Source organism: Kryptolebias marmoratus, linkage group LG23 (assembly GCF_001649575.2).
Source record: "Kryptolebias marmoratus isolate JLee-2015 linkage group LG23, ASM164957v2, whole genome shotgun sequence".
NCBI classification, from domain to species: Eukaryota; Metazoa; Chordata; class Actinopteri; order Cyprinodontiformes; family Rivulidae; genus Kryptolebias; species Kryptolebias marmoratus.
The window spans coordinates 15588506-15611552 of NC_051452.1; the positions used below are offsets into that span (position 1 = coordinate 15588506).

General features: G+C 37.0%; 2 protein-coding genes across 2 annotated transcripts in view; both read left to right on the top strand.

The window, feature by feature from the left end:
* LOC108242146 overlaps positions 1-15501 on the top strand; it is a 28481-nt gene extending 12980 nt beyond the window's left edge. Inside the window, exons 3-6 of the mRNA XM_037973988.1 lie at positions 7050-7338; positions 8805-8938; positions 9067-9304; positions 9818-15501. Of these exons, the coding sequence (XP_037829916.1) occupies positions 7050-7338; positions 8805-8938; positions 9067-9304; positions 9818-10115 (959 nt within the window). The 3' untranslated portion in view covers positions 10116-15501. The remainder of the gene's footprint in view (positions 1-7049; positions 7339-8804; positions 8939-9066; positions 9305-9817) is intronic.
* A 6793-nt stretch (positions 15502-22294) lies between these two features.
* LOC108242138 (transmembrane protein 47) overlaps positions 22295-23047 on the top strand; it is a 41043-nt gene continuing 40290 nt past the window's right edge. Inside the window, exon 1 of the mRNA XM_017426788.3 lies at positions 22295-22811. Within this exon, the coding sequence (XP_017282277.1) occupies positions 22583-22811 (229 nt within the window). The 5' untranslated portion in view covers positions 22295-22582. The remainder of the gene's footprint in view (positions 22812-23047) is intronic.

Sequence of the window (23047 nt, forward strand, 5' to 3'; positions counted from 1 at the left end):
AATCATCAAAATTAAACGAAATAAACATTTGAAATATCTGAGTTTGTATGTAATGTATGAATATAATATACAAGTTTCACTTTTTAAATGGAATTACTGAAATCAATCTACTTTTTCATGATATTCTAATTTTATGACCAGCACCTGTAAGTCAGCTGGTGCTAAAATGTTTTGCTTCTTTCTAGAACAGCTTTAAATGTTATAGTGGGGAAATTTTGACCAAACATATATTCAGTTTTATAAGCTGGAGAACATTTAGATCTCTTAAGGTCCCACCAAATTATTATTATCAGATTGAGGTTTTGGACTTTCAGCCCTTCACCACTGTGCTTCACACTTGATATGAGGTGTTTTTGCTAAAATGCTGAGTTTAGTTTTTTGGGTTTTTTTGTTATTTCTTCAAGCAATGCATGGTCTGACCTTGGGGTGAATTGGCTGGGACGTCCATCCCTTGGAAGATTGGCAGCTGTCTTAAATGTTTTCCACTTGTGAATAATCTTTCTCTCTGTCAATCAAAAATGTGTGGCTTTGATTAGGAATAGCATGCTCTGACTTTTGGGTGCAGTATCTTGTACAATGTAGACAAAATTGCCTTAAAACTGAGAAAGATTTCCACTAACACCAATAGGATTTCGTCAAATCAGTGAGAAAATCCAACCTTCCTTGGAGCTTTGCCTCACAGTAAAAACATCATTCAAAGTTTAAACAGGTCATATATAAAAAAAAAAACAACAAAAAAAAAAAAACAAAGTTTAAACAGGTCACAGAAAGTTGGACTTTACATGTCTGAATTGGCATTTTAATATCTTTTATTGTTTTTACACAATTGTTCCACACAAATAGCCCATTTGTGTCAGATTTTCATTGATTATTGCAGGATTTTCTAACATTAAGGCAGATTTGGTTTCCTTGTGTTACAATTTGATTTTGTCTTTCCTGAATGGTGGCAATAATTTCCACCAGTCACAAAGACGTTTTTGCAGTCTGGAAGAATTTGATTTGTAAATCAGTGAATTCCTGCTATTGACACAGCACATGAAAAGTCAAAGGCAATTTACAAGTCATTTACAAGACTGGTGACAGGCTTCTTCTCTTATGATTGAACACATTATACGCTAAACTTTAAACCATCACTGACGTTTGAATGCTGGAAGGATGCTGAGGTCCACCTGCATAGCTGTTTACTGTAAGTATAATTTTTAAGTAATTCATAGTTATTTTACTGTTAGTATAACTAAAGTCTAGTAGAGCATTTTGAATTTTTTGTGTGATGGTCCAAACATGATGCAAAAAAAGGGAAAAAATTCCTAAAAATACAAGCAACTGTAAAAACTGAGAAATTTTTATTGGCTTTGTAGAGTTTTAACAACACAAAAGTGTTTTAAAAAAAATAGATAAACATTCAAAAACAAATGACAAAGTCAGGATATCATTAAAGTAAGAGGGGAAAAAAACAACAACAAAATAATTCATTTGTATTTTAATCATTGGAATTCTCTGTTTTAAAAACAAGCATAGAATTATTGTCATTTTTAAGTTTTACAAGAAAATGTTGTATCTGTCCCTAAATTGTGGACCGCAGTCTGGATTCATACCCAAATGAAGTTCTATCTGGACCCAGATTGATTATTAATATGTGTATGTGTGTGTGTGTGTGTGTGTGTGATTTAAAATTGCATACTTTTTCTCATATTTACATTAATTCACTTTAGTAGTGCAACTTTTTTCCCATTAGCTGGCCCAGTTTTGGCCTACGTCCTTCTGCCTTATTTTCAGATCTGCTATGTAAAGGCAAAATTAAACACAAATTATTTGAGCAGTCACACCCTCTAAAATCTGAATTGAGAGCACATAAAAAAATGATTTGAGAACCCAGTCTGACAGATCACCAGAATCCTCACCCAGTTACTGAGAGTCAAATAAAAACTCTTCCTTCCTTTCAAACAACCAACAAACCAGACCACTAAAGTAAATAAAAAGAATTAATTGTTTGGGCAAGTCTCTGTTTTTGATTAAGCCTTTGATTTATGATTGTGACAGGCTTTTATTGCTTCTCAAAAGGTGTAATCTCTTTCATTCCTCACAATAACTCCAGTATTAGCTTGCATGTAGTGAAGGATCCAAGAACAAAGAGGCAGTGAAGAAAAATAACTTAAATAAAACCAAAAGTGTTGTTAGAAGAAGGTCCAAAATTTTTAATCCAAAATGACATGGCAAGAAAAAGCAACCTTGTCAGGATTGGTGGAGACAATGGAGGCGAACCCAGAGAGCAGACTCATCTTAAAAAAGAAACTAAATTAGTTTCTTTTTAAAGATGAGCTAAAAAATAAACAAAACAAAAGCTGATGTGGCAGCACAAGAAAACAACAACAAAATCCTAAACTCAGGCAGGAACAAAACAGACAGGACCAGGACCAGGACCCGGACCAGGAACAAGCAGAGCAGAACAATGAACCAGCGGAGTAGTGGAGAAAGTGACTGGGTTTTAAACACTGAATAACATTCAGGGTGTGACAGAGAGACAACGTGCTGACTGAGGAGAAGTGGATGATTAAGGAAACAGAGACAGAAACCAACAAGGATAACTAACAAAACATGAACAAAAACCAAGTAAACACAACAATCTGACAAAAAGCAAATGAAATCCAGGGCCCACAAAAGGTATGCTGATGACTTTATACACAGCAGTTGTGTCAATTTGTAAACTATCACCAGGTGTGTGGGGAGATTAAAAAACAAGAACAACAACATTGAACACAAAAAAATTAAGAAATTAACAAAATCAAGAAAAACTAATGCTTGATGTGCGATGTTCATGAACAGCCTCTAGTGTTTATGGTATTTTTTTTTTTATTAGAAAAGATATAATATCAAAGAAAACACACCTCATCCCTGCTATGTAGTTGGTCACCAGGTTTGCACACATCTCAGGAGGGATTTTGACCCACTTTTCTTTACAGAAACTCTGTAAATCCTTTAGGTTTCTTGGCTGTCACTTGATAAGTCAAAGCTTCAGCTCCCTCCATTCTATAAGACTGAGGTATGGAGACTGGTTAGTCCATTCCATGACCTTAATGCACTTCTTCTTTACCCACTGCTTTGTTGTCTTGGCAAAGTCCCATCATGGCCCAACTTCAGTGATCTTGCCTTCCTGCACATGCCCTAAAAGCACAATGCTTGACTGTAGGGATGGTTTTTGTTTTGGGACAAACTCAGCATTTCTTTTTCTCCAAACATGGCTGGTGAAGTTGATGCCAAAGAGCTCAATTTTGGTCTCATATGGCCACAGTCCTTTCTTTCAAGCATTTTCTTAATCTTTTAGATGTTCTCCTGCAAACTTAAGACAAACCTTTATGTGGGCCTTGTTGAGCAGGACAACCTTCCAGATTTCAGTTCATTACAACAATGTGCATTACCAATGGGGTTCTTGGTGACTATCATTACAGCTGCCTTCAGATCATTAACAAGCTTCTCCTCTGTAGTTGTAGGCCTATTCCTCACCTTTCTCATTACCATCACCCTGAGGTCAATTATTGATTCTTTTATATTTCTTCCATTTTGGAATAATCACACCAACAGTTGTCACCTTCTCACCAAGCTTCTTGCTGATGGTCTTGTAGTCAACTCCAGCCTTGTGCAGCTCTACTATCTTGTACCTGAAGTCATTTGACAGCTCCTTGATCTTGTCCATGGTGGTGGAGAGATTGGAATGAAAGATATTGATTCTTTGGGCATGTTTGCTTTATAAAATGGTCCAAATGGTAAATAGTCCACATTTATATAGCACCTTTTCATATCTCACTAGGTTTTGCAATGCTTCTCATTCACCTATTCATATAAACACTTATACAGGGCATTCTGTTATATATTTTACACTCTGCTCTTACTCATACGCTGATAAACTTATTGTGGGTTAGTGGGGAGGCAATACCGTCTTCTTTTTCTTTTGGCTGTTCCTTTTTCAGGGGTCGCCACAGCAAGTCATCCTCCTCCGTCTAATTCTGTCTTCTGCATCCTTTGTCCTCACACCAGCTACCTCCATGTTGCCTCTAACTGCATCAATCTCCTCTATCTTCTCTTTGGCCTTTCTCTTTGTCTTTTACATGTCGAAACCATCTCAGTCTGGCCTCTCTAACTTTATCTCCCAGTCGTTCAACCTGCGCTGTACCTCTGATGACCTCATTCCTAATCCTATCCATCCTTGTCACTCCCAAAGAGAACCTCAAGATCTTCAGCTCTGGTATTTTCGGTTTTGTCTCCTGTCTTTTTGTCACACTTGTCCTCCATTCCTCACTCTTAAAAATGCCATTCTTTTCAGCCTGATCCCTCAGTCTTGCCAGTCAATACAAGTCCTTCTCTTCCTTCTAAGTGCTCAGTCTCTTGTACCTCATCACATTTCTCCTGTTTTGCCTTTGCTACCTCCCTCTTTGTCCTGCGTTGCATCTCCCTATATTCCTGTTTACTGTCTTCAGTCCTCTCACTGCCCCATTTCTTCCTGGCTAACCTCTTTCTCTGGATAACTTCCTGCATTTCACTAATCCACCACCAGGTTTCCTTATCATCTTTTCTCTATCCAGATGATACACTAAGTACCTTCTTACCTGTCTTTCTAATCACTGTTGCTGTAGTAGCCCAGTCATTTGGAAGCTCTTTCTTACCACCCAGAGCCTTTAACAGTTCCTTTCTGAACTCATCACAACATTCCCTCCTCAACTTCTATAATCTGGTCCTGTTCTCTGTCTTTACTCTTTTCCTCTTCCTCACCACAACACACTCTCCCCTGCCACAACCTTAAAGTCCACAATCTCCCTCAGGTTACCCCTTCTACACAGAATGTAGTCTATGTGCGTCCTTCTGCCTCCACTCTTACAGATCACCCAGTGTTCCTCCTTCTTTTAAAAACAGGTGTTGACTACAGCCATTTCCATCCTCTTGGCAAAAACCACCACCATCTGTCCTTCCTAGTTTCTTTCCTTGACAACAAACCTTCCCATCATCTCCTTATCTCCTCTGTTTCCTTCACCAACCATCCATTCAGATCTGCTCCGATCACCACTCTGTCCTCCCTGGGAATACTCTCTATCACTTCATTGAGATCCTTCCAGAATTTCTCTTTCTCTTCTACATCACATATAACCTATGGAGCAAAACCACTGACAACATCCAGTATTAGACCTTCTACTTCTACCTTCAGACACATCACCCTATCTGACACTTTTTTAACCTCGACTACATTTCCTGCTAACTTGTCCTTCAGGACAACCCCTACTCCATTTCTCTTCCTATCCGCACCATGGTAAAACAGCTTAAACCCTGCCCCAATGCTGCGGGCCTTGCTGCCCCAATACCATTGAGCCAAAATCGCCCACGTTATTACGAGTATTACAGGGGTATCTGTAATTGATTGATTGTCCTCTGTGTGCTTCATGGGATCCAGATTTCTGGCTCAATTATATGAAAATCAACTATGTAATGTGTAATGCATGTGTGTGGTTTTAAAGTTTTTAGTTGATATTCTGTTTATTTCCATTAAATTGAAACCTGCTATGAACTATGCAGACTGTTCATGTCAGTGTAAAAGGGCAAACTTACAAAATCATGGTATTTATATTAGTAAATAACCATCCATCCATCCATCCATCCATCATAAAGTAAAATCTAGCTCTCAGTTGAAGAACTTTAAAAGCATCCCTTCAGCTTCCTTGTATTTCAGTGTTATCTTGTGACTTACAGATAGTTGTGGCTCTGACCTCAACCTTCTTTTGTAAGAAATGAAGTGTCCTAAAACTACACAAATATGGAGATTGTATATGATGTAGGCATGTTTCTAAAAGTTTTCTTTTTTCCCAATTACAAGGTCTTTTCTTCCATTTTCCAGGTAAGATCCTACTGATTTATGTATGTTTTCACTATGCTGTTGATTTTTTGTTCTTTTTTTGAAAGTGTTTTCTTTAAAATTTGTGACAGAGTTGAAACACAAATGTATTACTTCTATGTTCTACCCATAAGATAAAAGCATATATTGAAGGGGCCTGTTTTACAGGTTAGCTACATCTTGACAGCTTAGTTCTTTAATGACCATTTATTCTACCAAGGAAAAGGCAGATTACTACACCATACAGACAATAAAGTCAAAGCTAAAAATGTTGTGTTACTCAAATATAGAGAAAAAAATTCTTAAAGAAGCCTTTGAACACATTAGGATAACTACTCATATAGAGCAATGTTAGATCATTCTTTTCATATATTCAATTAATCATTCAACTGATGATGATGAGAATTTGCTATTGACATAGCAAAAATCACTTTGAAGGTAGTCCCCAGTCTGGTAATTCCACTGACCTGGGGATGAAATGGACCAACCCCTGCAAGTCTGTACAACTAAATGACATATTGTTTATTTTCCAGATCAGTTAGCATTGCCTCCATGCAACAAAACACATGCTCTCCAGCACAAAAAGTTATTTATGTTAAATTTTATGTTTGATTTGTTCTTAAACCATGATTTTTTTAAATGAATCTAAGCAGGTATTTCTTTTTATTTAACCCTAAAAATAATATCTCACTTGGCTGGGACTAATTGGCAAACAGCATTCCTGAGGGAGTCTTACAGTGGTTCTCAATTTAATTTTCTCAATTTAACCAAGTGCCTTGTGAGCTACCAAAAAAAAAACAGTAAAACTGATGCTTTTGACAGTTCATATTTGCTTGCTTTCCTGCAAGGTTACTGCTCAGGATTAACATAGCACTTTTTTGCATAACTTAACCCTGAAAGACAGTTTTTCATTGGCAGAAATTATTAGTAAATCTGGCCCACATTTGTCTTTCACTTCTTTCTAGTACAAAAGATATTTTCAGCTATTTATAAATAATTTATTCTAGTCATACTGCCGGTATTAAAACTAAATTCATGTTTGAATTTATGTATTAAAAGCTGTAATAAAAGTGTTGAAATAAAAGTATTGTACAGTAAAATTTCATTTATAAAAGTAAGAGGTAGAAACTTTGTGCAAGAGATTAATTTTAATTTTTTTTCCTTCTAATTCAAGCTAATTCCTTGGAAAATGTGGCGCTCACTGGAACAGCTTATCAGTCATCAGTTGCTTACTTAGGTTACGCTCCAAGAGCAATTGATGGGAACCGAGACCCAGAGTACAGTCATGGATCCTGCACTCATACTAATCCTGCATGGAGGCAGTGGTGGAGGCTGTTGTTGCCAGTTGTGTACAGAATTACATCCATTAGTATCACCAACAGAAATGCATTGAGTGAGAGACTCAATAATGTTGAACTCCTCATTGGGAATTCCTTGGAGAACAATGGCAATAACAACCCCAGGTATTTTAAAAAGTTTGGTTGGTTATTTTTTTTTTACATTTTTGCCTTCATAATTTGATCAAAGATTTGTATACTCTTATAGACATAAATGTTACTATATGTAGAAACAAAAGAAATCTAAACTTAAAAATGTTTGACCCAGGAATAAATGTTAAAATTAAAAATGTAGGTGCATGACTATCAATTAAACTGTAAGAATTTTTACCAACACTCACTTACAGTTTCATTTGGTAGTTAGAAAGTTTTTTAAATGTCTTCATTTCCCTTTAGTGATTATGATTGATTTGACCTTTTATTTTGCGTTAACATTTTAAAGCTTTTGACAGAAGTTTCAAGATTTATAAACAAAAGCCACAGGATAGGGAAGCCTGAAGAATTTAATGCTCATCTAAGGCCCTGTTCAAACAGGAACAGCATTTTGTGAATATGTAATGTTTTTTGTTTGTTTTTTGAGCCTTGCATCCACACAGAAAGAGTCCGAAAAAGGTTTTTTTGAAACCTGTTACTAGAGTGAGAAAATACTGAAATGGTCTCATGTGGACAGCCTAACTACAACCTTTTGAAAACACTGATGTCATTTTTAACTGTTCGTAACACTAAAGCAAAAGTTGCAGAAAAAGATAAAAAATGTACATCAAGTATTCTCTTAACAAATGTGAGAATTGAGAATATTTTTTAAAGACTGACACGTGTTTATAAAGAATTCACCCTGAACCCTTTGAATATTATGATATTACTCTTTCCTCTGTCTATCGCTGGATACTCTGCCTGAAATTGTTTAACATGTCTGCAGATTTGTACTGACTTGACTCCCAGACAACAGTAGTTCTCAGATGGCATAGTGGTGCAGCTTGTTAGAAGTCACCTCCCAAATCTCAGCTGGGGTTTGGATGGATAGACACACACTTGTAATTATCATCTCAACAAACACAAGTTTAATATTTGGCCTATGTTTTTCCTGTAGTTTGCAGTTTTACAAAGGTCAGCAATAGAAAAAAGAAGAAAATAATAATATAAATAACGAATATAAAGATTACATTTTTTTTTCTATTATCATTTCCCACTATGCATAATTTTAAAGTTTCATAAAAAACAATAAGAAATGTTAAAAATGAGCACTTAATGCTAAAAAAGCATGTGTCTTTTCAGCCATCAAAAATGCAAACGTTTAGACATCAATTTAAACAGTTAATTAGGCTGCTAGACTTATAGTGCTAATAGCTTTATCTTTTAGTGTTACTTTAAACACTGCACTGCAGGTAATTGTTTATTTGTTTGTTGTTTTTAAATTTGCTTCTCATTACCCTTTAGGTTTAGGGATAAAAATGGAAGATGAGTGACACCATAATGTCAGTATATGTACAGGATACTGTATGTACTCTTTAAACTGTAGAAGTGAAAACTAGCAAAGCTTTTCTCTGTTTTTAGAGTTGAGCTTAACAATCTAATTTCCCACTATATCTCAGGTGTACTGTTATTTCCTCCATTCCATCTGGGGGTACCAGCTCTTTCAACTGCACAGGGATGGTGGGTCGGGTGATAAATGTGTATAATGAGGCTTACAATGCTCTGACACTTTGTGAATTGGAAGTATACGGAGGTTAGTAAATTCAATCCAAAAACAAAGTCTTTGCTATAAGCCACCTAACTATTTTAAGATAACAAACTAATGTTTTTGAAGAAAATACTGAAAGTTTAACTTTAATTTATTAAGCCACATTTTCCCAGAACCGGCAGCTCCTGCAGCATCCTTCAGCGCAGAGGTGATGGGGAGGAAAATAGAAGTTGTGGAGAAGAAGCTGTGTTGGTCGGACGCCTTGTTGTACTGCAGGGAATACTACTGGGACCTGCTGAGCATACGCAGTGTGGATGAGCAGAGTGAGGTGGAGGCGGTGTTACAAAATGCTACTTTCCTGACAAAGTCCTTCTCCATTCCTACCAAACATGTTTGGCTGGGACTGCGCAGGTACTCTGTCTAATTTGAATCTAATTAAAATATTTATTTCACAGATATGTGACATCCCGTTTTGTTTAGGGCAAATGAAAACATAACATAAATGACATACTTCAAAGAATGTCAATGTGATGTTTTAGTTTCACTCAACCATCACCACAGCATAGGCCTATGTGTTCATCTGTCTGTCTGTTAGCAAAATATTTCAAACCATTTACAAAGTTTTAATGAAACTCTCAGAAAGTAATCATTGGATGTACATTTACAACTGATTAACTTTTGGAGCCAACGCAATCCAGGATGGCCGACACAGCTGCTCTTAAGAAACAACAAAATGGTTACAACTCAGTGAGTTTTACAAATACTGAGCTAAAGTTTGGAGTGCTAGTTGCAGAGAGTCATACCCAAACATACTCTTTTTTGTTTGTTTGTTTGTTATTTACTTTTCCATACAATTCATCTGCCAATGTTTTTCTTCAAGAGTTGCTAGTTTCAAATTTAAATTTATTTTATTTTTTGTCATAGATATCTAAGAGGGAGCACATGGTTTTGGATGTCGGGCACCTCCATGTCCTATGTCAAATGGGAATACCAATATATCTGGCAAGTCTCTAGTCCCTGTGGTGGCATGGACACCAGTGACCAGTTCTACTGGAGGTCTCTTCCATGTTGGAATCATTTCCATTTCATCTGTTTGAAAGGTTGGAGTCCAGTCTCTACCGTTTGTGTGAATTTCAGCTGTCGTAGACAAAATCTTTGGTCAAAAGCGAATCGTAATAACATCTGTAGTCGTGCGTTACAACCCGGGGATAAATTAAAGTAAAAACTTTAGAATAATCGCTAATGTCATTTTCATACTAAAAGCACTCAGAGAGTGCAAACATCCACCAAGGCCATAGCATCAATAAAAAATAGTGTGATCAGAGATCATGATCTGTATCACCATCAAAATGTCAATCATTTGGGTTATTTTTTTTTATTCAGTTTCAGAGTTAGAGCACAGACTGATCTGTGAACTTGACCTTTAACCTTGAACTTTGACCAGATAACCACCAAACTTTAACCACTTCTTTCTTGTACCATGTTTGATGTTTCCTGAAAATTTCATGAAAATCTACTCTTAACTTTTTGAGTAATCTTGTGCACAGACAGACGCTACAGAAAACATAACTTCCTTGGCTGTGGTAATAACAATCAATTGCACGTTCAGACAGTAACAACTAATTCAAGGCTAGTTTAAATATATTTACTTGTTTTAAATTTCAATCTCCCTCTTTATTTCTGTCTTCACAGATTTTGAGACAGGTGGGAAACCTGCAACGTTCTCCAGTTACACACCATAATCCATCCCTTCAAAGTGTCTCTGTGGACAGGAACCATTCCTGAAGGAAATTCAAATGCCTTTCACTTTTATTAGGTTCAGTTCTGTACACTAAACAGTCTTTTTAAAACAAGGTGATTCAGTTTTTAGCATAGAACGTGCTCTTTCTTCACAATACATCCACGAGAATGCACTGATGAACTCTTTTTGAATGTTACTTTTTTAATTAGCTTTATTGGAAACAAATTCACAAACAGCAATACAACAGTACAAACTGACAGAACTTTCCAACTTTTCTCTTGTTTTATCCCTCCGCCTGTCCCACCTGCATTACCAGTGCACATCCATTAATATCATGATAGACAGAGTACTACAAATAATGCCTAACAAAAATAAGTAAATAAACAAATAATAAAATAAATACGTTTAGGACTAACACCTCAGTTACCACAATCAGACAGAGAGGTCAATGATTTAATATGACTTAAGCAAGGTTCCTCAGGTCCTCTTAAATGACTTCAGGGAGCCATTGAGAGAAAAGCTAAGCTTCTCCAGTCTGATGGACAAAAACAGCTCTCTCACCCACCTGCTGTGAGTTTGACATTGAGGATGTTTACAATTTAGCAGTATCAGTCACCTAGCCAGCAGGTGGTAAAAGCAAGAGCAGTCTGCTTGATTTTGGAGTTAATAAGCTGTAGGGGGGCACCAAATAAGTGCTAAGAGTTGCAATAATTTCTGAGCAAAATGCAGCAAGGCTGGGACAGAACCAAAACATATGAGAATGGTCGGCAAGAGATTGGCTGCACCTATAACACAAATCAGTTATTGGGAAAAATCTGAGACAGTGTAGGGAATTTTATGCACAGCTTTACACAGTAGGGGCCCATGTCTTGCACAGATTGAAGAAGGCTGAACCAAATGCAGGACTTGTTGCCAATATTCATGGTAGTGTGGTTCCCAGCTGTTGTTTCCATGAATCATTGGGGCTGACACCAGACTATCATTAGAAGAATTATTAAGTCTATAAATGCTGGGAATTACTTGCTTTTGCTCAAAGTCAAGAGCCATTAAAGAGTCTAACAGAGTATCTGGGGGAAGACTGGAATTTGGGGTTCATATTCTGCATAAAATGCCATAGCTGAAAAACACAAAATAGGTGAGACTTAGGGAAGTCAAATTTCTTAGACAGCTCAGAAAAGGACATAAAAGTTACCTGGTTGTAAAGGTCCTTAAATGTAGTTATCCACTTTTTTATGTCAAGTAAAGTAATTAACTGGCTCTTAAACAGCAACAAAGACGCAAACAGTTAGCTCAAAGTTAATTCTTCTTTCATCTTTTTAGTTTTGTTTTTTAAAGTGATGTAATTAGAAAACACCTACAGTTTTTTTTCTCTTTAGATTTCTGTAGGAACCATTCAATAACATGTAACCCTTTTTTTCCTCAAGTATATATCATGGATTTTCTTCTAGATCTATGTGAAAACATTTAGGGTGGTCATGTAGCAAATCCTGATAGTTTTTTTCTTCAAAAATATGATGAAATATAATAATGGCAATAAAAAAAATTATCTCTGATACTTATCTATAAATCTTTTTTTTTCTTCAAAAATAATGTATTTTCTAGTTTTCCATTGCATCCAATTAGGGATTCTGTGTGACTTCATCATATGTAGGAAGTTTTTAATCATGCTCCATGGCTGCAAGTTAATGATGTTAAAAATTAGCTCTGAACATTTGGAAATTACAAAAACAGTGTGTGTACTTGAGCTAATGAAGTAAGATAAATATATTTTTTGGACAACCAAACAAGCTGAACAAAGCAAGCTGTAACGTAATGGGATAGAAAGCATCACACTGGTGGAAAATAACAGGTCAAATTAAACCTTTGAATGTTCTGCCAATGTAAAAGAAGAAAAAATTGAAGGAGATGGATATTTGATTGAATGTACCTTTTAGGAAGAAAAGAACCCCAAACAACCTTAAAGAATTGTATCAGATTGGTTTAATTGAATCTTTATTGAATCTTTATACAGCAAGCATCAACCTTTTATATAAATCTAAGAGTTTTACCACATTGGAGAAAGCAACACTGAAAGTAAGCTTTAACAATATTTGAATATAATGTGAGAAAAAAAGTATTCAATGAAGTTCAGGGTCTTCAGGTAGAAGGTTCTGGACAAAGATTTATATATTCAAGTTGATGAGTCACCCTTTTGTCTGTCACATCCATCAGTTGATAAAATATAAATAAAATAAAAAAATCAGAAAAATATATATTTTTTCTTTTAAACTATGTCTTAACTTTCAGTCAAGGCTAAAAGTACACTTATTGCTATGATCACCTCACTTTTAGTGGACCTACATTATAATTTTCCTTGCATTGAAATTCATCACAAGCCTCTGAAGCTTGACCACCAGATAATCTTCCTGCTCCCTCTATCTCTGCATATTATTGTTTTATGCAAAGTAATTTTTGTTGTACTCCAATTTAACCTACAGACCTTGTGATATAAAAGTGCTGTGAGTGGTCAGTAGGGTTAAAATATGAGGTAAAAAAAGGAAGAACAGTAACTGACTTTGTTTTCAACACTTTCAACCAGGAGTTGAACCATCAAACCAAGAACCGGTACAGGTCCATGTAATTTGGTACTGGGTCAAACAGAAATGATTAAAAAAAATATCTATACAAATATTTCATATACATTGGTGTGTAGAAGGCAGGTATAATGTAATTCAAAGCAAATTTATTAACAAGAACTAAAACTCAGAGAAAACCTACTGGGGAACAGGAACAGGACAGTGCAAGTAAGAATGACAAGAATCACCGTGACTGAGTAAGACCATGGAGCTTATATACACTAGGATGGATGATTGGCAAGTGAGAACAGATGGGTTAAAAGCAGATGAATGAGTGTTGGGTGACAGAGTATACAGGCGAAACTAGGTACCATGAAAATACAAAAACCTATCTGCCTGACTAAACTGGTGACAAAAAACTTATAACTAATTGAAAAACAAGGAAATACAAAAAACAGGAAAAGCAACTCAAACTGTAAAAAATACCACAAAATCCTCAAACATTACAGTACATGCTTTATTTTTAGTGGAACTATGCTCAGCACATATACATTCAAAACACAGATGTTGTTTAGTTGAGAAGAGAGCAACTGACTAAATCATTAGCTAATGTAGCGTTATTTCACACTGGTATGTTGCTTATGAGAAAGAATTGGTTTAGAAACCTGAAAAAAATAAAATCTGGTTCTTGTTTTAGCTAGCCTTTAGCCTAGACTGGACCAAGACTTTTGCCTCTTTCTCCAGACTCCATGCTCATGACTGATGTCACAGCTGATAAGGTACTAATTTTAGGTCAATATCTGTAAAACTGACTGAGTTGGAGCCTCTTTTTCCTTCAAGTTTCATTAAAGTTTGTCATTAAAATGTCGTCTGCCTTTAATAACTATAAACATAACAATTATCAATAGTCTATAGCTGGCTGCTTCAAAAAGACATTTGATTGAAGACAAAATCCATGAGCTTATCTTTCAAAATTCATTGTATTTCTTTCCCTGAATCATCATCCATCCGTTCATTTTCTTTACCCGCTTCTCCTTTCTGGGTCACAGGGAGATGGTGTCTATTTTCAACAGTCAATGTGTGAGAGGCAGGGGGACAGGTCACAAGTCCATCACAGGGACACACAGAGACAAACAAGACAAACAACTATTCACACTCTCACTCACACGATATTTTTGGATAAACTAAGGACAAGCAAGAATGTTTTGGAATTAGGAATTAGAAACTATTTCCCAACCTGCACTTTTTTCTGACTCAAATCAAATGTAAGGAAATCAGCGAGTTTGTCTACGTGAACTTACTTGTATAAGAACTCAAAGTTACTCAATGTAAGAAGCATAAAGATGACTCTCCAGTGGATTAAATTTACTTATCTAAGACATGTTCAAACAAATGAATTTGCATCTGTTCATAACCCATAACAAAGCTGTCTTATGTTTCAAGGACTGATTTTGATAAATTTGACCTTCAAGGGCTGTATTCTTTGGAATGCAATGAAAAATAAAACAAGTGAAATAATGGCACTGCAGTGTAACAAGGATTTATTCAAGTTTTGGTATGTTGACAAAGGAGTGCTAGCACTACATTCATCATTGTGGAGACAGATTTCCACTGCAGCAGGATAATGAGCCCAAACACACCTCAAAGCACCAAAAGTAGAACTTGTAGAACACAGAGAGGCAAAAGGTACATACTTTGTTGCAATCGGCCCATTCACACGTGCAGCAATGTTCTGACTGACTTTTCTATTTCTAAACAGCACAAAATTTTAATCAGTGTTTACTCGAGTTCCATATTGAACATTTTATTTATATTTTCATGATCATGTATATTGTGCATGTCTCAATGCAACTGCATTGTTTGCACTCATTCAAAGCCTAAATTACATTCAAATCCTTCAAAACACAGAACTTTACTTTTTCTTTACACCAATTTTTTTTTTACATTCTGTTGGTTAATAGGATGCTTGTTACAAAATACTGCAAAGAACGCAAGTTTTATTAGCAATGTTGGGATGTATGAGGTGATGAAATAAGTTAATAGTTCAGTTTTCCTTATGTGCATTAAAAGAGTTATGTTAAAATGCAGTTTTGTATGGCAGTGTCTCATCAGAAAAAAAAAAGCATCAGAGGAAACAGAGTATAATATGTACATGTGAATGTATTCTTTATTAGGATATGTTTAGATGCTGTAGGATTTTGTAAAGATTGGTCCCAACTTAGGTGAATGCCTTCTTTAAAGCCTGTGTGAGGCAAACCAAAAATTAAGATAGTTTGAGCTCATTCTTTCTTGTGCTATTTCATCCTGTTTAGTGTGAGGTCTGTAAAATACATAAAATTAATTACTTTTTTGCAAATAAAAGAAAATGAAAAACACAAGAAAGCAATGTTTTTTTGTTTTTTTACAGTCAGAAGACATGCTGTTTATATTTAGTCTCCAGTGAGTCTGTAAAAGGAGCACAAGTATGTGAGGGTAGTGCAGGATATGTACAAGGACAACAAAACTGGTGAGATGTGCAGGAGCGACAGATGGGTCCAAGGTGTGTAGAGGTCAAAAAATTCCTTTTGGGGTTCATTCAATTTCAGTTATTTTTATTTTCTCTCCCTTATCTCCCTACACAACACCAAGGTCAGTGTCAGAAAGTATGGGTTTTACTCTATACCAAACTAAGTATGGTACTTTGTGCCAATGTTATTCTTATGAAGCTGGTCCGCCTGAGATGAGAGAGATAGGGCCCTTGAAAGACGTTTTTCCTGCAAAATGAAACAACAAAAGACAAATGACAGCTATATGTGACCTGTGCTGGCGAAATGAGTCATAATGAGGAATTTTGCAATACTGGGTTATTATTATTTTCAAATTCTCCATCTGAGAAGTTTCAAAATGATATGTAGTTTGAAATTTGGTGAATTTATCACCTGGCAACAAGCTAGTCTTATTTATAAGATTGCTGGTTTGAAAACTCTGGATTTCCAGCCCTATATTTAAAACGGGGAATCCCTAAGCGTCACAATGACACCAAACATTACGTGAAGCGATTTCCCAGCGCTTTGGCAACTGGCAAAGAAAAACTGTGAATTTCAGTGAAAACAATAAGGGTTTTAAGATGAAGGATTACTTCTAAACACATACTTGTTAGAAAACTTTTATTTAAAGGTAGATTAGAAAGATCATATGCAATTTTAGTTACCAGGGTTGCTAGATGGTGTCTTTATGGACTAATTTTTACACAAATCTCAATTAAAACAAAAATCCAAATTTGAACTTTTTTGCAGTGCAGCCTGAGTTCATTCTGACTCATTTTGACAGCAAAGATCACATATGTTACAATGAAACCCTAGGTCTAATACAAAAAAATACCTGTGTCACTGGCGAATCTTAAATTTAAACTCAACTTTAAAAAGTTGTCACTTTAAGCCCTGTCCACATGGTAACAGTGTTTTATGAATATGCAAATGTTTTTCAGCCTTGCATCCACATGAAAATGGCATTTTAGAAGCCCCCAAATGGTGTTTCGTAATGAGAAAATCCTTAAATGCCACTGTTGTGTTCTTGTGTGGACAGCCTAAACACAACCTTTTAAAAATGATGACATCATAGTCCCAACTCCTGTATGACCTTTGACCCCAACAATGACAGAGCTTGTTTTTCTGTTGTACATGCTAGTTTCTCAACTACAGCAAAACCTCCATGTATGGAATTACTTCAGTGAACAGACAAGACTGATGAACAATTAAATAACCTTAAAGGGATAGTCCAGTCAACTTTGAAGAGATGTTCTGACAAATTGTTATCTATCAATAGTTAGTACCTTATCAGTTGTGATATCAGTCAGAGAGAACAGAGTATGGAGAAAAAGGCAAAGGTCTTCATCCAGACTAGGCAAAAGGCTAGCCTAACAAGGACCTGTTTTTTATACTATAATTCATACTTTCAACTTGTTCTCAAAAACAACACACTGCTGAGAAAGAACACCTTATTCACGAATACTAAACCTCTACAGGTTTGCGTGATACTATATGTTTAGTTTGTCACTGTTTCTCAACCGAACAACATCTGTATTACTAAGCGAATGTACACGTGCAGAGCACAGATAGACCGTTATCTGTCAATGGTGCCAAGGCTGTTAAATGTATCAGTCAGCCTGACCAGTAGTCAGTCAAAAGTTTACTCAACTCTCCCCGCTGTCTTTTGCTGTTAGGAATTGAAGCCAGCAGGAACCATTTTACAGAAGCTGCCATGTTGTATTTTTTGGAACCAGCTTCTGCGCACTAGCAACATGGGGCAATAAGCTGTGCCTTCTTGCCACAAGATCTTTTCTTTAAAGCATGAAAGAATTAAAACAGCTAAATGTGTTAGAAAAAATAATATTAGAACACACAGAGGCAAGGTAAGAACTATGTGAATCAACAAGAGTAAACAGATAAAAAAAAATTATTTTAAGTGTATATATAAGGGTAATGGCCCATGCATTTAGATGGTTGGAGAACTTAAAACTTGTCCTGGAACCAGCCTACAGGGAACCTGGTCCCATTCCAGGTCCTGGTCTGAGGTCTACTTATTATTTACAGTGTATGCTTTTAATCAGCTCATCTACCAAAGTAGCAGAAAACCAGGATACAAATAGATACAAATTTTCACCTCCATGCAAAGAACTAACACACTAATAATGTTTGTTTAAATCATTTAAATGCATTACAACCCTTTCTATTTGTGCTCATGTATGAATTCATCACTTCATGATGAGGAGGATACATAAAAGCTGAAGATTACAGATAAAACTGAAGTATTAAACTGTTAGATGAGACAAGGGGTCGCCCATGCAAAGCAACAGGTAGCACACGAGAGGCAGAAAAGAGTGCAGGCAGTTTTTGGGGGACCTAAATTTGAAACAATAAAAGTTGTTCTTGTATAAATTACACTGTTTCCAATTTAATGTGTTTGCTTTAATCAGAAACTAGTTGAGCACAATGACCTCACCACGTTTTCATAAAAGTGTTAAACTTCTTTATTAGGAGATGTGAAGCTGAATGCAAAATAAAACATGGTTTCTGAATAGACAAATAATTAACCATGCGTCTATTCAGCAGTAGTCCTTGTTTGACTTTTTGTAACTTACCAACAAAATGAGCTTACTGAAATTAATTTGTAACATCCAGCCTAAATACATAACTGTTTTTGTTCATCTGAAATTTATTAGATAAAAGCTAACATTTCTGAGTTTGTCTGAGTGGTTTCAGATATAAAGCAACAGATCATTCATTTACAGACGATAACAAATTTGTTTGCATCCTTTTGTTATAAAAAACCCATGAAGGTCACTAAAAGAACCTAAAACTGACAAAAGCAACTAAAAGCAAAAAATACTGAAACTCACCTAATGAAAATCAGTCATTGCTTTTCAGTTTTAGTTCAACAGAAATACTTTAAAAAACAAACTAATGAAATTGCCCTTCACAAAAAGGATGGTTCCCTTAACTTTATATTTTGTTGCACAACCTTTTGAAGCAACCAAGTGATTTCTGTAGCTTTCTCTGAGTCTTTTGCACCTGTATAACAGTTGTGTTTGGTTCTGAACCATTCTTGGTGTTTTTAGCTGTGTGTTTTGGCTCATTATCCTGTTGGAGGACCCATGACTTGAGACTGAGTCCAAACTTTCTGATTCTGAGCAGCACATTTCACTCCAGAAAGCCTTGATAGTCTTTGGATTTCATTGGACCCTGAACGGATTCAAGACCCCCTGAGTCAGATGGAGCAAAGCAGTTCAGAACAGAACTGAGCCTCCTCCATGTTCCACTGTAGGTACAGGGTTCTTTTCTTTGGATGTTTCATTTTTGGCTCTGTGAACACATAGCTGATGGGATTTGTTGTTAAAAAGCTCCAGTTTTGTCCCATTTGTCCAAAGGACATTCTGCCAGAAGCTTTATGGTTTCTCAATGTGCATTTAGGCAAATTTTAGTCTGTCTTTTTTATGATGTGATGTCCTCCAGGTTGTCTTTCATTTAAGTTCACTTTGACCCAAACAGTGACCGATGGTTCAATCTGACACTGATAAACCTTGACCTTGGAGATCACCTCTGATGTCTTTGGAAGTTGTTCTGGACTCTTTGGTTACTATTCATATTATCTGTCTCTTGTGTTTCTCATCAGTTGTCCTCTTGTGGACACGTCCAGAGAGGCCATCTCCAGTCCTGTGGACCTTAACCTTCTGAATAAACTGAGCAGCTGTAGTCACAGGAACATCCAGCTGCTTGGAGATGGTCTTATAGTCTTTACCTTTAACATGATGTCCATCATTGTCTTTCTAAGATCCTGAGACAACTCTGTCTTCAGCTTTCTGTAGTCCATGTTCAGTGTGGTACACACCATGATACCAAACAGCAATGTGACTACCTTTCACCCTTTAAGCAGGCAGACTGACTGATTACAGTTGTTTTTCTTATTACTTTTGTCGGTTTCAAGTTATTTTATTGATCTTTGTGGGGTTTTCTGTCTTTAACCAAAGCATACCAACAGACTTGTCTGCGTCTGTAACTCTTTTCAGTGATGCTATGTCTTTTTCACTTTCCCTCTTCCTCTCATGCTGCTCTTTGTTGCTCTTTGCTTTACTCATATGACTTTCTTCATTTTTCCCTTCATAATTCCTTAATATTGTCAGGATGAAAAGTAAACAAGGCCATCTTTCCCCGTCCATCAGTCTCTGTTTTTCTTTCCATTCAAGTAAATGTAGATAGCAGTGTCTCCTTGAACCTGAGACAGCTGCTTCCTTGGACTGTCTGCTTCTGTTTCTCTCAGTTTCATCAATGCCTTTGTCATTAGTATGCAGAGGAAACAATCATATTTCTTCATGTGACTCCCACTTTCTTCTACTCTACTGATTGTTGTCCTGCCTGTTCTGCTCTTCTTCTCTCTTCAGTGGAGAAAAGTATATAGTGTTTGCTCAATTGACAAATCTCATTTTTTATTTTGATGATAGTTTCTTTAATTTTCAAGGGAGCAGAGCTAAAATTTAAAGGGGAAATAAATAAAATATTCAAAATAATGAGTTTTTATATATATATTTTTTAGTTAAACAGTCATAAACATAAAACACTCCAGTGGTCCATATCTCAGATTTTAAAACGTTAATGACCTGTTTTTAGAGTTCTTGTGTCAAAATACAGAGGCGGGCTGATTGTGTGGGCGGTGTTACCTCCTTGGTTGGTGACATAGAAGGAGCCATGACCAGACTGCTGTAGGACACTGGGGAAGTTACTGTCACAGTGTTTATCAGAGAAAATGGAAGCAGAAGAAAAAGCTAGTTTTATTAACAAAATAACTTTTTTTTTTTGGTCTGAAGTGATACTGTCGGGAACTTGGGCCCCAAATTTCACAAGAGGAACCCCCGAGCTTTAAAGTTAGGTCACTCCCATCCAGACAGATAGAGGCAGCTGGTGGTGGTCTGACAGGCGGTGGCTCTTCTATTGAAGGTTTGTGTTTCAGGTGGTCCTCTTCAAAACGTTAACTGCAAAGTCAGCAGACTTTGGGTTGTAATTTTCACTAGGAGCTAAACTAACTACATTCATCCAACTTTCTTGTCCTTTAGGAAGCTAAAGATTGACACAGCTGTTGGAGTTTTTGGTCAGTTTACACAATTAATTGCAACAAACTAAACCATTTCACCCCCTCACTATCCCTTTTTGCTATTTACTGTCTTGTTGGTGTTCCTGTGTTTCGCTCTCAATACGTCACACTTCTGAGTGATCACGGAAAATGCAGAAGAGACCCTTGTAATTATTTCAATCTTCTATTATGATTATTACCGTAAATTTTAAAAAGTGAGAGACTCAGAAAACAAGCACCTTTATGACCCTCTTTTGATTTATGTTAACACTTCATTTGACCTTTAAGCATGTTAAACAGTCCTAAAAATAGCCTAAAATTGCCTGTGGTCGCCAACTAGTCTCCAACAATTGCAGCCCATTGAGTTGGGCTACTGCCGTTTTCAGTGGCGGGCGGTGCATTTCACACTTAGGCCTTCAGTGATGTCCAACTTAGTCAATAAATATCTTTCATTATGCCAGCATTTATAACACCACGATTGGAGAGTAGTTAGAAACACACTTAAGCACTACTTGGCATTGCATCACCTCAGTTGTGTACAAAATGGGCTATTATTCGGCACATTTTAAAAATTAACAAACCCGCATAAGCAATTAAAACATATTTGGTATGCTACTGTCAAACTAAAAAAACAAAGAATAAAATAAATAAAATGTTTGCACTCACCAAAATGGCTGTCCCCCAAAACACTTATTTCAAGACAAAATCCATTCTCGGGGTCAGCCGTCCTCCTCTAACGAGATCTAGCTTCTCTTGAAAAGTTTGTCTTGAAAACAGCTTTGCCAGTATATCAGCAACCAAATCAACGTGTTGCTCTCCTTCGGCCATTGTGGGTTAAAAATGTTTTAAGCCGTTAACAGTCCCGTGTATGACTCTGTTGATCGGCATAGCACTGCCGGGGCTCAAACTAGTAAGTATCCATATCCAATCAAATTCAAGTTCAACACGAGGCCAGCTAGAGGGCCTTACTGACAAAACTCGTGATCTGATTAGCTATCGCAACTGTCTATCAACCGTATTTGACCGTTCACTTACAGTGCACAGACGATTTCATACTGGCAGATTTCATACAGCCTCTGGCAACATGAAACAGCTGAATTCTGATTGGATAAAAACTCTAACCTAAAAACAACAGCACTGGAAGGAGCATAATATGACACAACGAAAATAGGAATACTTTTAGATATCTAGGGGAAGTAAATTAAAAATTAAATTAACCTTTATCATAATTATGATGATTCTTGGTTATCTTAGGCCAGCAGAGAAGGTCTTGCTGGCCCTGACGGCCTACCACTGGCCATTTTATACCATCATAATAAACAACTAATGAAGTATAGACCAAATGAAATTTCATTTAACATATAATTATGTCAAGTGTCAGTTTAGAAAGACAGAATGGTGTGGCATAAAGACTCACAGCTGGTTTTGAATCAATATTTAATGATCAAATTATGAATCTGACATGAACAAATATTGTGATGAACTCTAAGACTGCCTTCATTTGTTTGATTCTGTCTTCTTCTCTCTAGGACCCTGTTGCACCTGCTGATCCCTTGGAGCCTTTGACGTCAGCGACGAGCGGTGGAGGTCTCCGCCGCGCGGCGGCAGCGGTGCCCACAGGCGCAGCGTCCGTCCAGCGCGCACCGCAGGCGGCTACCGCAGCCTCCGCTCCGCTCAGACGGCTCCGTATGCTCCGAGAGGAAACACCGGAACACACCGCCTTCCCGCGCCGCATGCAGCCTCCTCCGGTCGGCTTGTTGTGAGCCCTCTTCGCCTCTCTCCTGCCCCGCCATGTCCTCTGCTGTCACCGAGACGGAGGAGTCGGCGCACAGCTCCCCACTGACCCCGCTGAAGCTGGTCGGGCTGGTGTGCGTCTTCTTGGCGCTCTGCCTGGATGTGGGAGCCGTGATGAGTCCGGCGTGGGTGACCGCCGACGACCAGTACTACCTGTCCTTGTGGGAGTCCTGCTGGAAGCCGACGAGCTTCGAGAACTGGCAGTGCAGCAGCACGCTGGGCTCAGGTAAAGACCGCCGCCGAAAGGCGGGCGATAATGTTTCTGCTCATGACTCCGTGTGTTCATTTTACTGTCTGTTACAAAACATCTCTTAAACTATTTGACGGATTTTAGTGAAACTCTCAGAAAGTAATCATTGGATGAACATCTACAACTGATTAACTTTTGGAGTCAGTTCAATTCAAGATGACTGCCAGACCTAATTGACCTTAACTAACACAAGAATGGCTATAACTCAGTCA